Consider the following 17,489-nt stretch of genomic DNA (forward strand, 5'->3'; position numbering starts at 1 on the left):
GCCACTTCTTGTGAGATACCTTCTTTTAGTTAGAAGATATCAGGAAAAACCTTAGAAATTATTTCCTCAAAGTCTTTCCTGGGAAGAAGCTGAAGCCCAGAGAGTCCACAGCATCTCATCCATGACCAGGTGTAAAAACAGTGTCAGGTTCAGGGATAAAAATGAAGAATCTTGATTTTTAGTTCATTTGAAATTCTGGGGATAAAATATAGTGGCATAATAACTTTATACAAAAAAAAAGTAGACAAACAAAGTAGCTGACAAGGGAAGGATTTGGGGGTGAATTCACATTTAACTGAAAACATATATTTTGAGCTTTTAAAGTCATTTCCCAAGATGCTTTGACAACACACAAATGTGACATTATGTGTTACCTACCCATGGCATTTCCTGAGATTCAGATGAATTCTTGGGAATTGATGGCTAAAACTTTTTACCAGTTTAAATTCCATACATGTGTCACTGTAGAGGGACACAAAGACAAAAATAGAAACATGATGTAGTTGGGCTCTTCCAACTAGAAGTAACTCTGGCTGTGTCTGGCTTGGGGCAAGTTGGACTAACCAACCAGGATAATGACCATGTCACATAGTCCTTTACGCTATCCTTCTACTTTTTAGTACTTTTGTCATGTACTTTCTATTCTGAGATGTCTAAGTGAAAACAGCCAACTTGTTTTTAGAGACAGAAGGGGAGAAGAAGAAAGAGGAGGAAAAACAGAAGTTGTTTAGGTTCATAGTAAATATGCTTATCTTAAGTATAAGGGAAGTACTCATAACAATTTAATCATGTAATATTTTGATCATCCTATTAACAGAACATATATAAGCATTAGTTGATTATAGTAAATAATAAGGTAGTTAAGGTTCATATCTCTGAAGTTATTACATTAATTCTTTTTTCAATTTATTTTTTATTGAAGTAGAGTTGTTTTACAATGTTGTGCTAGTTTCTGCTGTACAGCAAACTTCAGTTACACGTATACATATATCCCCTTTTTTTTTTTTTTTTTTTTTTGGTAGTACGTGGGCCTCTCACTGCTGTGGCCTCTCCCGTTGCGGAGCACAGGCTCCGGACGCGCAGGCTCAGCGGCCATGGCTCACGGGCCCAGCCGCTCCGCGGCACGTGGGATCTTCCCGGACAGGGGCACGAACCCGTGTTCCCTGCATCGGCAGGCGGACTCCCAACCACTGCGCCACCAGGGAAGCCCTATCCCCTTTTTTTTTTATATTTCCTTCCCATTTAGGTCACCACAGAGCACTGAGTAGAATTCCCTGTGCTATAAAGTAGGTTCTCGTTAGTTATCTACTTTATACCAAAAAAGGCTTTTGGAAACTACTATAACTTCATTACATTAATTGTTTAAAAGGAATTAGTAGTTTCCAAAAGTCCTTTTTGGTGTATACTGGAAACATTAAGTATTGAAAAATTAGAGCATATTGAACAAGGAATACTCTACAAACTTATTTGTCCCTCTTAAAGCCTTACTGAAGAAAAGTTATAAAATTTAGAACGTGGTAATATAGTAATACCAGAAAGACTAGGAGAGAAAGGGGTGAGGAGAGAGAAAACACTTTCTAAAATTGAGTAAACATATTCAAAACACATTTTTTGAGCCTGAAAATTGTGCAGGTTATACTGAATTTTAAGCAATGATTATAGAAGACGGGGTGATTTTCAAATGCAGAAGGATCAGCCTTAGCAAGAAAAAAAAGGCAATAGAAGAAAAGGCAAGCGATAAATTACACAGAAATCTCATTTTTTCTGTAGTAATCTTAGTAAAACCATCAATAATAGGAGAAAGAAATTTGAAAGATTTTAACTTTACAAACCTGGGCCAATTTAAAATACAATACTATATTTTGCTGTGAACACTGGTTTCCCAGTAGTCTTTTTGAAAGTCGGGAAAGGACACTTAAATGAAAATTAGTTTATACAATTAATCTGGCAGTGTAGGGGTTAGAGTAAATTACCAAAGAGAAATATACAGCAATGCAGGGAAACCATCCTCCCAAATACATGTGTAACAACTGAAACACATATGTGCGTATTATATATTTATGTGTGTATGTACACTTACGTATGTGTGCATATGTGCACACGTGTATGTATCACGTGTATATGTAAAATATGTGTGTGCACATGTTTATGTACAGACACATACATGGACTTGTGAAAGAGGCCAAGGAAAGCTGATGATAATAATTTGAAATGGTGAATTTAAGATGCATAAAAGCATGAAATAGACCAATCTCAAAAGGGAGGAAAGGACACAGAGAGCCTACAGCATGTCAACTGTTGTGTTCCTTTTGGGGGGGAGGGTAAATGTGCCAGCAGTGCTTTCACGTGGAACACTGTGCAGACACGGAGCAGGGTGGTTCTCCGTCGTTGTGCCTCAGGAGCATGCTGTCGCCAGGGGCCCGAGACTGGATTCTCCATGTAAGGGTCTTTTTGTGATTCTCGATTCTGACTCCCTGAGCAAGACAGACCAGCCTGGGGGTACTGGAGCCCGTGTCTTGCCCTGCATATTTATCACCCACAAATCATCTGTTATAAATATACCTCAGCCAGATCATCATCAGGCCGGCTCCATAGCCCGCAATTTATGAAGGTTATAGGAAACAGTGTGAAGGGTGAAGTGCTTTATTAAGGGTGGCTTTCTCCCTAACCCAATCCTGCATTCCTCTTGAATATAAATGACTCTGAGAGTGTGTGCTCCTATCCCTGCAGGATTAAGGCTTTTTAAATTGTCCCTTTTGGCTGTTATTCTTATGTCACTGTCATGAGACACACAAGATTTTTAAAGAAACATCTAAATCAGTGTTCAAAGATAATGTGAGAAACCCCTAGATGCAAAGTAGAAGTATTTCTAAACCCCACACTGGTTCTTTTTTATGTACAAAGCATGCAAACCATTCTCCTTTTCTCCATTTTTTTTGCATGTCATTAGTCTCTTTATTTTTGCTTCTGGCAAAAATAACAGAATTGACCAAAATGTCTTGCAAATATCATAATCACAATCTCTGTGGAAGTTGAAATAAATGAAATGTGTTTCTTCTTTCTGTCGCTGAATGTTGTTTGTGTGTTTTTTTTTTAAGTGTTTGCTGAAGACACAATGTTTTGGATTACGCCCTGGACATAAAGCTTATTTTCCTTTCGCATTCTCTTAAATGAATAAAAAATACTGTAATGAACCAAAAACGACACAAAACCAAAACGCCACCCAGGCGGCTCTCTCAGCAGTGAATTCTCCTGGAACATGGTTAAAGCCTGCTAGATGGGGAATGCTTAACTGTTTCCCTTACAGAGTGTTATTCTGAACACCTGTCCCAGAAGAAAAAGACTTAAAGAGGGTCACCCTATTAATATGTATTGAGCAGTAAAGGGCCAATTTTAATATTTCAAACAACTCCTGTGAATAGAAGATCACTGTAGCGCACCTCCCTGATGCACTACAATCCTCTTTTAAAATGATGTTCTTGGCTATCCAATCGCCCCAGGCGTGAGGAACAACAAGAGGAAGAAAAAATGCAGAAAAAGTACGGAGAGAAAATGGTGGGAATTTGTTTTATTCAACTTCACCTGTCGCTCAAGCAACTCGCCCATAGGAAGACTCCACACTTTATATGAATTACCTAGTGTGGTCTCTTCCCACCACTTCAACGCACTATTTTAGCACCTTTTTTGCAAACCACCAACTGCGTTTACAAGTAGAGGCATAATCGGTAGGAGAATGACCTTTTGCAGCACGTACTGTAATCTAATTCATCAAATACCTGTCAGCCAACTGTCCAGAAAGCAAGAAAATCGAGGTGGGGAGAGGTGGAAATTTATCCCCCTTTCCCTGATAAATCGAGAATCTGGTCATTTCTCCTCCTCCTTTCCCTCCTTCCTTCCCATCTGCGTCCCCAAACTGTTACTAGGGAAACTCGAAAAAGGAATCGGAAACATTAGGAAAACAAAAGTTTAGACCCCATAACCACGATCCCATTGCCATGCAGAAAGCAACGCACACGCCCAACCTCGGTCGCCGCTATCAGCCAGAGCAAGTAAGACGTTAATTGCAGCCTCGCTGAGAAAAACTAGGATTGTTCCACCCGGGAACGCAAGTAGTTCGAAGGCCGAGACCTGCCCCCTCCGCGGCGGGCAATCCATCCCTCCGAATCCCGGTGCGGAAATGAGCGCTGCGACAGGTCGACGCTGAAAGAAAGAAAGAAAGACGATCAAGTGCGGCATTTACTCCCCAGCCCCGGGAGTCGCCTTCCCGTCCTCCGCAACCCCCCTGGCCTCGCCTCCCCGGGAGTTTCTCTGACGGCCGGTCGCCGTCGGCAGCGGCGCTGGGAACTGAGGAGGCACAGACCTCCCAGGCGCAGAAAGCACCGCTCCCGGGACGTGCTGGGCTCGGAGCAGCCGTGACGTGCAGGCGCACCGCGGCCCGGACTGGAGCTCCTCCCGCTGCCCTCCCGCGCCGCTCCCTCCGCGCCCCGCCAGGGCCCAGGCGGAGCTCAGCGAGGCGCCGCGGCCGCGCTGCGCTCGCGGACCCCAGGCGGCCGCCGGGCTCACCGCGCTGCATGCGCGCGCCCAAGAGCACGCGGGGCCCGGCGCGCGCCTCGGGGCCGCGCGCCCCCTCCCTCGCGCGCCCGGGTAGAGCGAGCGCCGCGCGCCGCGCGCACACCCGAGACAGAGCTTTACTATCTCGCTCCCTCCCGCGCCTCCCTCCTCGCCCGGCGTTCAAACAGCTTTCCGACATCACCAGTCGCGGATTTTTTTCCCCTCTCCTTAGTCGCCGTCAGTCCATCAGTACCTGCGGTGGGGGGGAGGGGGGAGGAGGAGGCGGGAGGAGAGCGGAAAGAGGAGAAAGCATGAGCTCCAGCCTTCCGAGGCGACCACGAACACTCCCGTAATAAACCCACCGCCCCCAACAAATCTGCCTTAGCAGCCGCCGCCGCTTCTCGTCTCAGCGCTTTCTCGGCTTCTTGGCTGACCGGTTTACTGGGGGGTAGATTTGGAAAAGCAAATCCTCGCTCTTAAGCCACTTGCTTTTTTTTTTTTTTTTTTGATTCCTTAGTGTCTGTCTTCGGGGGGCTCCCCCCGCCCCCGCCTGGGTTGGAGGTTGGATTCACTTGGCTACGGCTTAGGCTCCAGGGTCCTGGGGGCTTTTTTCTCCCACCCTTCCACTCTTTGATTCTTACCCCCCGCCCCACATCTTTTGCTTCTCTTATGAGTGCGTTAGAAAAAAATCAATCCTGATTTTTGAAGCTCAGCCGGGGAAAATGGGCAACGGTGCTTGGGACCGAAGGGGAGTCTCTCCGTCACTGTTGCTGGGACGCGTGCCTGTGCTGGTGTCTTAGAGCAAGAGCCTCCCTGAGCTTTCGGAGTGGAAGGTAAGGACGGGGGTCCGGGGGTCACCTTCCCTCTGCCGGGGGCGCCACCGAGGAGCTTTCCGCCGGGTGTTTGCGGAGGGAAGACCTGCAAAGGCCAGGCTGTTGCTGGCGGATGGAGAGGCTGCGAGCAAACCCGACTGCCTGCATTTACTTAAACGCCGCAGTTGAAAAGTTGGGGAAGTCTGGTTTTCCAGAGATGTGCTGGGTTGGAAGGAATCGGCAGGGAGACCTACAAAACCTGACAGTTGTGTGTGATTGGGGTAATTTGATGGGGAGAAATTTCAGGTTAAAAGGAAGTTAAGATAAGGGGAGGCCGTGGGTCTTTCATTGGGGAAAAAAAAATTCAGTGGAGTGATGGCGCCGTCTATGTTCGACTGAAAAGTGTCATCCAGAGAATCAGTTTTGAGGAGAGCTAAACTAAACGCCGCTTTGCCTCTCAGCAGGAAACAAGCAAATAAATAAATAAATGGCACATCCTTGAAACCTCGGGGGCCGGGCCCTTAGACACCCGCACCCTCGTCTTTCTTTCTTAAAGGGAGAAATACAGTTGTTTGAAGTGGCCCTGCAGGCGGGGGCTGGCGAGGGCTGGGGGTGGTGGCAGCGACAGTTCAGTGATTCATCTGTGATTAGTTAGAATTAAAGGAGACTCCGTACACCAAGGCTGAATGATTAAAATAAAGAGCATTACGTTGAGGGGGCTTTCTTGAGCCGGCTTGAAAGCGAAATCAGAGCCATTTCCTCACTCTTTCTAATCCTTGATGAGCACAGAAATGCAGACTTGCACCGTCAAATAGATGGAAGAAAAAGTACCGGATTTCATTAGGAAAAGAAATAGACCCCTTTTTGAGTTGGCGATTATAAAATGAAGCCCCCTTTCATGGATGGAATTCCTAATTTAGACACTTATTGTCACATTGGCTCTCAACGCCTACACTCTATCCTGAAGAACACTGCGCAGACCTGCATTGCCTGCAAAGTGCTACAGCAAAAAAAAAAAAAAAAAAAAGAGAGAAAAAAAAGGAAAATTCCTTCCAGAATTTCCTATAACTTTCCCTATTTTTTAACCTTTACATGCTCATTGGCTTCATTTTCTCAAGAAGAAAATACATTATTCATTGAACTGTATGTTTGAATTAGGAAAACACTGTTTTGATAGTCCCCGCAATTCTGATGTTATTTTAAACTGCTGCTATATGGAGATTTTAGAGTTGGGGTTGTTTTTGCTTATATCAAAACTTAGAATTTGTATTATGAACTGGGGAATGCAGATCTGTCTTCAGGGACTTAAGTCACTGGATTTTGTGTGCATGCGTTGGTGTATGTTATGCAACGGGAAGGAAGAGGGTTTCTATCCTTTGGTTCAGAGAGGACCCAGGCAAAGACATGAAAACTCTTAATTATCTATATGTCTGTGTGTCTGTCTCTGTTTACAGAACAGTGGAAGAGACTGCAGCCTAAAGACTTTTAAAATTAACTTGGCATCACTTAGCTCAAAAGCTAAGCAAAAAAAAAAAAAAAAAAAAAAAAAGCAGTGTCATTTATTCTAAGAAATAACTTCTTAAAGGTTACAGCTGAAAAATATTCAAGTTACTTTTGGATGACAACTTACAGAGGTAAATATAACCAAGGATTACTGTATTATGCAAGGCCAGGTTAAAAAAATAGAGAAAAAAAGGAGCTTTGAAGCTGTTATTGGAGAGGGAACAATTCAATAGTTGAAATCGGCTAGGAAAGACAAAGCTAATATCTTTTATGTACCATGTGTAAATCTTAAATACCAGTAGATAACTCTAGATAAAATAGCCCTATTAAAAAAAAAATAAAGCTGAAACCAACTCAGTTACTGTGGTTCTGGGATTTTTCACGGACATCGCCTTTGGATACAGATATTAATATAGTGGTCTACTTTATATATCCCAAGAGGGCATGTCACATTGAAATGACTGCCTTCTCAATGATAATGTCCAAAAGCAGGTCTTCCCTATGTATCTGCCCTTTCTTGGATGATGGTTTACAAATTCTGTTAATCCACACGAATACCTGTATTTTTGCACAGGAATTTCCCACCAGTTCACCCAGTGGCCCCTGCGAAGACGATTTGGGTGATGATGTTTCAGCTGCAACAAATTATCATTTGTGCTTTTAAAATTGAGGCTATCATGGATCATAATTGCTTTTCACATTTAAAAGAAAAAAAATAATATGCCGATAGCTGTTCTCCGATTATCAGATTAGATTTTGTGTGGTGTTGTTTACTGCAGGCAGAGGGCTAAGGGGGGAGAAAAGGTTTGTATAGGCTGCTTAAAAATATCTCAAAAATTAACATTTAGGCTGTTACATTAAAAAAAACAAAAATTTCCTCTTCTTTCAATAGAATCACCACGCACTTGAAGGAAATCTTGGTAGATAAATTAAGAGCATTCCTATTAATAATCTATTGAATATTATTCTTATATTGAATGTAGGGAATTTGGCCACTGTGAATGACCACGTGAGGGCGCTGTTCACACAGCAACAGATAATTTTCGTGCGTTATAAAATAAAAATTACCTGCCCTTCTTTTAAAAAGGGTTTTTTACTGAAATCTTGAAAACAGCTGGCTGTGATATTGAAAGGAGTTTCTTTTTTTCGATGCGCGTAGACTCCTACTTGCATTTTTCTTTCATTGCCATCTTTACAGGCCAAATGACATAGGATGAAGGCTGTTCGTAACCTGCTGATTTATATATTTTCCACCTATCTCCTGGTTATGTTTGGATTTAATGCTGCCCAAGACTTCTGGTGTTCAACTTTGGTGAAAGGAGTCATTTATGGATCGTATTCTGTAAGTGAAATGTTTCCCAAAAACTTTACAAACTGCACTTGGACGCTGGAAAATCCAGATCCAACCAAATATAGCATTTACCTGAAATTTTCCAAAAAGGACCTTAGCTGCTCTAACTTTTCCCTCTTGGCTTATCAGTTTGATCATTTTTCCCATGAAAAAATCAAGGATCTTTTAAGAAAGAATCATTCTATAATGCAACTCTGCGAATCCAAGAATGCTTTCGTTTTTCTACAGTATGATAAAAATTTTATTCAAATACGTCGGGTCTTTCCAACCGATTTCCCAGGATTACAGAAAAAAGGGGAAGAAGATCAGAAATCTTTTTTTGAGTTTTTGGTATTGAACAAGGTGAGCCCAAGCCAGTTTGGTTGCCACGTATTATGCACTTGGTTGGAGAGCTGCTTGAAATCAGAAAATGGGAGAACAGAGACCTGCGGGATCATGTATACAAAATGCACCTGCCCTCAGCACTTGGGAGAGTGGGGAATCGACGACCAGTCGCTGGTTTTGTTAAATAACGTGGTGTTACCCCTGAATGAGCAGACCGAGGGCTGCCTGACCCAAGAGCTGCAGACCACCCAGGTCTGCAATCTTACCAGGGAGGCCAAGCGACCGCCCAAAGAAGGTAAGCGCCGGCCGAGAGGGGGAGCTGGGCGGGGAGTGGTGCCGGGGGATGGAGTTAAAACGTGCTGTGTCACACACCGGCCCAACCCTTGCCCCTTTCCTCTGTCACCCTTGGATTGATTTGACTTGTGATCTTCCTAAAGCTAGTTTTACGTTTCAAGATTTGAGAGATGGGGCGGGGAGGATGGGATAGCGCTCAGCAACCTGACGCCCGGTGCGAGTGGCATGTTCAGGGGAAATGAGATGCTAAAACGTGGAGCCAGTTTGCGCTGGAGGTCGGTGAGGAGGGATGGGTGGGGGGCGCTTTATTAGGCTGCAGCCCCTCTGGGAGACGGACACACACACACACACACACACACACACACACCTGTGAATGGATCTGTAGACTTCTCCCTTCGCCTCCGGCCCACCCTCCCTTCCGTGACCCCTTTCCAGGTTGGAACTTGGGGCTTCGTGACCGAAAGGTGACACAAACTCAGTGGCAAGTCTGTGTGGACCAAATGACTTGGCGACACAGGAGGGCGAGGGTGCCCCTCCTCCCCAGGCCTGGGAAGGAGCCCACGTGCCGGGTTTTTCGTCCAGGGAAGCCCACTGGGGCTTCAGACTCGGGTCTCCGGGCAGTGAAGTCACGTGGCAGGGGGAGGGGGCGGAATTAACACAGGCGGGTCCTGCCAGACCTGGTATCCCGTTCGCGGGTACCCACGAGGAACGGGAGCTCCTCAGAGCCGAGCTAGATGCAAAAACAGTGCAACAGGAAGGAGAGATGCAGAGGAAGGAGAGAAAGTACAGGAGTGATTTACAGCTTTCACCCAGACGCTGGAGGGGGAGCTGCCCCGGGATCTGAGACAGTGGATTATGTTTAATAAGGCAAAAAAGCTGACACATTTTGAGAGAAAATGACTTTCCGGTTTGGAAGGTTAGGGCATGCGTTCCATTCGTTTGAGGGCACTGCTGGTACATAGTCGCTTCTGCTCCCCAGCCCTGCACCCAGAGAGTGTGTTGAATTTTTATGCAGGAAGTGTTTTCCGATCGCCACAAAGATCCCTGTCTGTGGAAAGGCACAGCCAAGCTCCAGTCCCTCTTTCCTCCCCTCTCCCAACAGAAGTTGTCTTTGTGGCCAATATAAAATTGACACGTTGTTGGAGAATTTTCTTTAAGGGTAGCCAAGGTTTTGTAAGGGGCAGGGGGTGGGGAAAGAGAGAGAAAAGGGCTTAACCAGCGAAAAGCGGTGATTTTTCTTCTGAAAGCATTTTGGGGGATGGGAGTTACGGAAGAGCCATGGCACAAGGGGCAAAGAAGCCTTAGAAAATAAATGCAGACTAATGGCACTGAAAAACCTTTAAGATTTCTACAGGTCAGTGTCTCCCTAACAGCTGTGACTGAAGAAAGCAAAGTGGTTTTAAATTACAGGAGTTCTTTTCTCCAGTATAAATCCCAAAGAAGCACTTGCAACTGCAGGGATGGTATTTAACACCATTTAAAACCAATTAATGTCCCCTAGAATGAGAAGCTACAGTACGCCAGGAAAGCGTGATGTTACAAGCTGGCTAATAAGACAATTAACACCAGAAACTAGTTTTTGCTCGTTTGTTTTATTGCTGTTCCAATAAAATTGAGAAAATCTGTATCTTCAGTAGTTAAAATTTTATCATCAAATTGACTGCAGATGACAGTGGAAAGAGAATCCAGGTGTACAACCCTTTTTTGTGAATGGTGACAAGTGACAAAAAACAAAGTCGTGTGCACACTAAGCATGATTTTCAGAGATTTTGCTGGTCATGATCATGAGATGTGGGTTAGGACAATGCTGGAATTTATAGAATTTGGACTAGATGGCCATTCGTTTTAGTATACGACGAAGAATAAGAGTGATTTTAGACATTAGATGTTTAAATCATGGGGGAGAACGTACATTTCTTTTGGCTAATTAGCTGGCGAAATGAGAACGAAATACCTCCACAGACCATTCAAAGATTGTATTAAAATTGTTAGCACGTTAATAGAACTGACAAGGAAAAGTTTATGTAATGGGGAAGAATATATGCTGTATCAGTAAAATTGCACAGCCTATAGTCTCTGTATTCTACATTTGTGCTCTTGAATTGTTTAGGTGTTCTGAGTCAGAAAGGTAACGATAAGTAATTCCTGATGACATAATTGTAGCTGATGCATTTATAAGTAAGTCTTATAAAATATGTGTATAGCACTCTTTCCCTCATTCAAAGAAGACCTTTTAGGCTAAGCTGCATTGTAGGGAAGGACTGTGAAAATCTGCAGATGCGTAATTTAGTCAAATTTATGCAAAGTACATTACATCTTAAATAGTTGATATAAACGATATGTAAAATCTTATGAAAGAATTATTTAATACTATTTCAAGTACACTACCACGTAATGATATTCACAGGGCTTGAGGGCTATATGTAATAATTACATATAGTTGTGCTACTCATATCTAATTTTATTACAAAATGTCTTTACTTTATTTGGTTAACATGTAATCCCAACTTCTAAAATGGGGTTTTAAAAATTCCACTTATATTTTATAGTACTTTATGATTTCTATTTTCTATGAAAAATAAACCATCCTGTAAATCATCAGGGGAATATATACAAAATTATTCTCCATGGTTTTTGACTCCCATTTTATTCACTGTAATAAGTACTGACTCAGAAGCTTAGAGTAGACATATTTTGATGCTTATTATATCATAGAGGTGGCATAAAGTTGACAGAAGGGTCTTTACACTCAGTAAACGCAGCTTCAGAATTTTTTTACGTGATGCTGTTAGTGATGGCAAAGGTATACTAAATACTGAATATTTTGGAATATGTGTCCACTGGAATTATCATATTTAGTTAGTATTTGAGGAAACTATGGGCTCCCAGCAATGGGATATTGATAGGATTTCTACTAAGATATTTGTTAATAATACATTCATGTACTTAAGAATTTCATAGCCAGAAAATAATAAGATGACTGTCACTGTTTGAAGTGACAACACCAACAATGACAAATTTTATCTTGAATACATTATAAAAGTAAATTACTGAATGATGCTTCATTAAAGTGTGAGATTTTAGTGTATTTCAGTGTCTTCCTATTTAAGATTGTATTTGACATATTTGAGGGTGCCATGTGATTATAGAAACTTTGTTGTTATTTCCCAATTTTTACGTGAAGTTTTGAAAACCAAGTAAATCAACAAAGTGAAGCCTTTTAAAAATAATGTTGTCTTATTTCAGGCAGTTGTTTTAAAAAAGCTGTCTACATACAGTGTATATAACCATTTTTAAAAGAAAACTCCAATAACGTTGCTATTTACCTGGTTTTCAGATATGAGTATGGGGCAAGACTGACATTGATTCATGAGGTCTTTAATATGTTTCGTAGGACTCTTACCAAAGATGATTCTGGACTATCTAGCTAAAATATAAAAGGTGATGTATGATCTTATTTCTTCGTACTTCACTTGAAATAAGTGATTTAAACAGTTTGGAGAGAAAAATTCCACACCAGCATATCTAAATCACATAATAAGCCTTAATGGAACCTTTGTTTCCTGCTTACATCAATGGAGCTACTTATGTGAAGGGAGATTGGGATCCCTGTATAGATTCCAGGAAATCTGAACACACACACTTATTTGTCTTTTCATTCTGCCTCTGCTAATCCTTGGTAATCAGCCGCCCAAGGGAAGTCTCATCATGTGCCTGTGTGAAATCTAGTCTGTGTTTGTGTGTGCATTTGCATGTCTAGAGCGATTTGTGTGTTTCATTTTAAGTGTTTTCATTTCTTTCTACCTTTGCTGTTTTTGTCCTCAGTACTGCTTCAGCCACCTTTCCCCTTCCTCTTTACCCTCCTTTGATCTTACTTCCTTTGTAAATGCGGTGATCCCACACTCTTTATCAGAATGTAGAAAGATCTACTGAGTATGTTGTATGTGACAGTTTGCCCTGCCCCTTGCCTGGACCCACAGCCCTTTGAACATACTGTGCTTCTGTTCTAGCGCATATTTCCATTTCTTTTTCCATCTTCCTCTACTAGTCTTACGAGTTCTTCAAGTGTACAGACTTGGTCTTCCAGTAGTCTAGCACAGTCTAAACAGACCTTCAATAAATATTGGTTGAAACGAATGTTAAATGAACAAAACAAAACAACTCAATAGGAAACATAGCAATAAATTGAGATGGCTACCATTTATAGCATTTCCAGTTCCATTAATGTATGATTTATATAACAATACCTTATCTCAAGGTATTATTTAATAACATTTTTAAAAGAACAAGAAGAATGGAGTCATTGAGAAATAGTCTTAATTACCTATGTGTTTATTTTAATAGATTAGATTAATGATAAATAAAACTTTCTATACACAGCTGTCTGCAAAAACAGGGGTAAGAAAATTTGCCAAATTTCTATCGGTTTAATTGCCTTCATTTCCATCGACACTTCTTTCTTCTGGTTCTAGCATTACTTCTCCAGATATGACATTTCCCAAATCTTTTCTTCCACAGTTTGAAGAGAAACGTATGCAAACTCTTTCCGAGAAAGAGGAAGAATACTTGCAGGTCAAGCTCAGTGCTTCTGTTACCTACTCCTTTTACTTATGTTGTAATCTATACATATAGTAATAGTATAATATTACTAAAATTGTAGACCTGGCCAAAGATGCCCTAATTTTTACTTTTGCCATTGTAGAATTTTGTCAAACAGTTTAGGAAGTGACTCAGATATATAGTATTAATAAAAATTCCATCATGTGGCAACATTCTTTTCGTAGACAGTAAATTAAAATAGTAACAAGAAAATGTTTGTGTATGCACGTGTGTCAGGCAGGTTTTGTTACTGAGTCCAGACTCGCTCTGCTTGCTGCATGACGGCAATAAATCGGAGACGAGGTGTTGAGACAAGGAATATGACTTTATTCGGAAAGCCGACAGACCAAGAAGATGGCAGACTAAAGTCTCAAAATAACCACCTTATTGGGGTTTGGATGCCAGTTTCTTTTATAGCACAGAGAGGGGGAGGAGATGAGGAAGTAAAGTAAAAAGGCCATAAGTCTTGCAAATATCCCCTGGAACGGCCAGCCTCGAGGAAGGGAGGTGCTAATTTCTTCTTTCTTGCAGCCATCCACAGGTGGACAGTGTCAGGATGCTTCCCTGAACAAAGGCACTTTGGTTTAACATTCAGGCAGAGGGGCAGGGTTCCCTGAGGCAGGCCATTATGTATAGACGGTGTCCTTTTAGAGAACAAAAGCAGCAAAGGAAAGCAAAGGTTAAAGTAAAAGAAACAGATCCAACATGGAGTCAGATTTGGTTCTTCCCCGTTACAGTTTTATTGGTGGCTGTAGATAAATGTGCCGTAGATTGGTTTTCTTCAAAATTGAGATGGGAATTTTACTTTACTTAGAATCTAGCTTCATGCATTCCTATGCTTCATTTCCTAATAGAAGTGATTTTATTGTTAAACGGAATACTTTTATAGAATATAGGTTTCTTTAGAGTCACTTTGATATGTATTTCCTGTAAAAGTCATCTGGCCCTTGGATCGAAAATCAATGTTTGTTCAAAAATCAGCCTTTCTTACTTTTTCAAAATACCACGAGCTGGGTTTAAAGATTCTGAACAGAGAGAGCCAGTTTTAAACCTGTATGTCCACCTCAGAACTGTGTTCTGCTGTGTCAACTACTTCCCTTCTTGGGTTGCTAGTAATGCTTATTCCTCAGGGTACAGAAGAACAGGATATGACATTATGTAGTAATAAAAACAAAATGAATAAAATTAATGGCTTGGAATATTTTAGTTCCTGTCAGCCCTGTGGAAATGTCTTACTAATTCAATTAACTAATACAAATCAGAGAGGTGTGTTCAGTTTTTCTAACTGTGGTCACTTCATTGAAATGAAAGGTGTATTTTGGTGTAAGATGCACTTGGGCCCTGAGAGTGACTCAGCCACCTCGTAGCATCTTTGACAAGAGACTGTGCTTACTGAGCTTGACTCAGCAATCTATACTGTAGTGGCGTGTTGTATTAAATGAGATTGCACATGAAAGACACTTAGTCAAATGCTCGAGTTATATTAGGCCCTCAATTCAGTTTTTGAAACCTCTTTTTTATTATCTTTTAGCTACAAATGATGGAGGATTGATAATATAATGAAGTAGGTTGCCATTTAATTATTTGAACTTTTTTAGGAATTTAGGGCATTTAACAAAGGGTCATTAAACATCTTGAAGTTATGTCTGTTTTGTATTATATAAAGAAAAGGTCCCGGGCTTCCCTGGTGGCGCAGTGGTTGAGAGTCCGCCTGCCGATGTGGGGGACACGGGTTTGTGCCCTGGTCTGGGAAGATACCACATGCCGCGGAGCGGCTGGGCCCGTGAGCCATGGCCGCTGAGCCTGCGCGTCCGGAGCCTGTGCCCCGCAACAGGAGAGGCCACAACAGTGAGAGGCCAGCGTACCGCAAAAAAAAAAAAAGAAAAAGAAAAGAAAAGGTCCCATTTCAATACCTTTGTGCTGATGGTGGCATGACTAATACATCAAATAGACCAAGCTAGTGCTGCGAGACATCCCAGGGCTAGGAAGCTGTCCTTTGGATATCATTGCTGATCCTTTGTAAAAGTCTGTAAAATTTAAATGTAAATTAAACAGTTTCCAAGTATTTTACTCTGCTGCATTATGCAAAGTTAAGTTCATGTTTTGAGATCTGTTTCGTAAAGGAATTATCTTGAAACATTAAGCCTATATTGAATCATTTGGAAAAAAGTAGAACTTTTTTTGGCATTTTTTTTCCCACTGAATTATGATCAGTTGTTATAGGCCAATGAGCCCTAAGAGTCCCCCAAAGGCTTGCATATTCAGGTATTGAAAAGAAGATTTAAAAATTTTGTTACTACTCATTTGCAGCTTCTGATATTTTCTTAAAGCAGAATTACAGAATGCCATCTATAAGACTCCATAAAATGCTAACTGTTGTATGTTCAATTAAATGCTAAATGCTGTATGTTCAATTATCTTTCAACTGTCATTCAGGAATTTTGCTCACATGCAGAGAATGACCAGCTACATATCTGATAAAGGTTAATAATAATTAACCTTTATAATAATAAAGTAATATATTATTTATTATTATAAATATATTTATAATATATTATAAATAGAAAAGTAATATATTTATTATATAATTATTTTTATTATAGATATAATATATTTATATTAAATAATAATAAGTAATATATTTCTAATTTGCAAAGAAAGTGCAATTAAGTAACAAATGCATAGTAAATACATTAGTATTTACTAATGTATTTGAGAGCTATTTCTCTCAAAACTAATTCCCTGAATAGGTGTCTTTTCTGAAATCCGACATGTTTGCTGATGTGCATTTTCGCATTTTCCTCATAACCAACCCCTTACGACAGCGGTCCCCAACCTTGTTGGCACCAGGGACAGGTTTCGTGGCAGACAGTCTTTCCACGGTCGGGGCTGGGGGAAGGTATGGTTCAGGCAGTAATGCAAGCGATGGCGTTCGCTCGCTGGCCGGCCACTCGCCTCCTGCTGTGCGGCCCACTAACTAACAGGCCTCTGACCGGCACCTGTCCTCGGCCCGGGCGTTGGGGACCCCTGCCTTATGACACATTCCTTATGATTGGAACATGTTGTAAAATACGAAGGCCAAATGGTTACTCTTTGGTTTCTGCCATGTTAAGTGAACTAATTTAGCTGCTAACCTAATCTTGGCTATTATAGTCTCAAATTATTTGTTCCAGATAACAAGTTTCTTTGGAGACAGAGTTGTTTGGGAAAACTGAGCAAATGGGTGCATGGATAAGACATTGGAACACTGATGGAACCAGATTACAATGTTGAGAATGCAGTTTACACGCACTTAGACATAATCCAAAGCATTAAAACAGTTGTGGGATCAACCAGAGAAAGTTACCTTGGTGAATTACTTTTTAGCAATAAATATGTTAAGGTGATTGAAATGTCACAGAAATATTTGCTCTCCTGGGTAGTTCATCTTGGGTGAATGGTTTAGAGCATTTATTTCATGACATTTCTACTGGTGTTCCTCCATTTTAAAATAATGTTTAAACATTTGATAAAATTTAAAAATTTATTTAAAAATTAAGTTCTATGCTTGCATATATAAATAAGGATAATTTGTTCTCTAATAAACTATTTTTAAAGAGAAGCTTCATCTACATATCGCTCTTAAGAAAATAAAGACGTAAAGTGGTTTAGTAAACGTTTTATAAATTAAAAGAGTATAATGAAACCTGCCGTTGAGAAAGTGCTTTCCAGTTTACAAAGTCTGTGGCACAAATTGTTGTACTTAGGCAGTAACTGTGTGAGACACCTGTTATCAACATGGGCTGCTTATACCCTGAAGACCGACCATGGCTTTCCTTTCTTTAAAAATTTTAATACAAATTGGTTCAAATGAAAAACTACAGCATTTCAAAGCTGTGAGTTTTCTCACTGTTTCTGGAACACTTGAATCTGAATCACAAATTCTCAGATTCATAAGGGGCTTTAGGCATTAGCTTAGGCCAAATCTTACCTAATTAAAGCAATCCCAATCTGCAGATGTATCATGGGAACATTATTTCAGCTGAACATAAGTGTTCTTGGAGTTTATATTTAAT

The 17,489-nt window shown here is 41.1% G+C and overlaps 1 protein-coding gene across 1 annotated transcript in view; it reads left to right on the forward strand.

Annotated features, from left to right (window-relative positions):
• Nucleotides 1-8,079: 8,079 nt before the first annotated feature.
• Nucleotides 8,080-17,489, forward strand: part of ADGRB3 (adhesion G protein-coupled receptor B3) — a gene marked incomplete at both ends in the record, with an annotated part of 793,681 nt that continues 784,271 nt past the window's right edge. The window contains one exon of the mRNA XM_082669119.1: nt 8,080-8,836. Coding sequence (XP_082525245.1) covers nt 8,080-8,836 — 757 coding nt within the window. The remainder of the gene's footprint in view (nt 8,837-17,489) is intronic.

The sequence above is a fragment of the Grampus griseus genome (genome assembly GCF_964374135.1).
Source record: "Grampus griseus genome assembly, chromosome: 13".
NCBI lineage: Eukaryota > Metazoa > Chordata > Mammalia > Artiodactyla > Delphinidae > Grampus > Grampus griseus.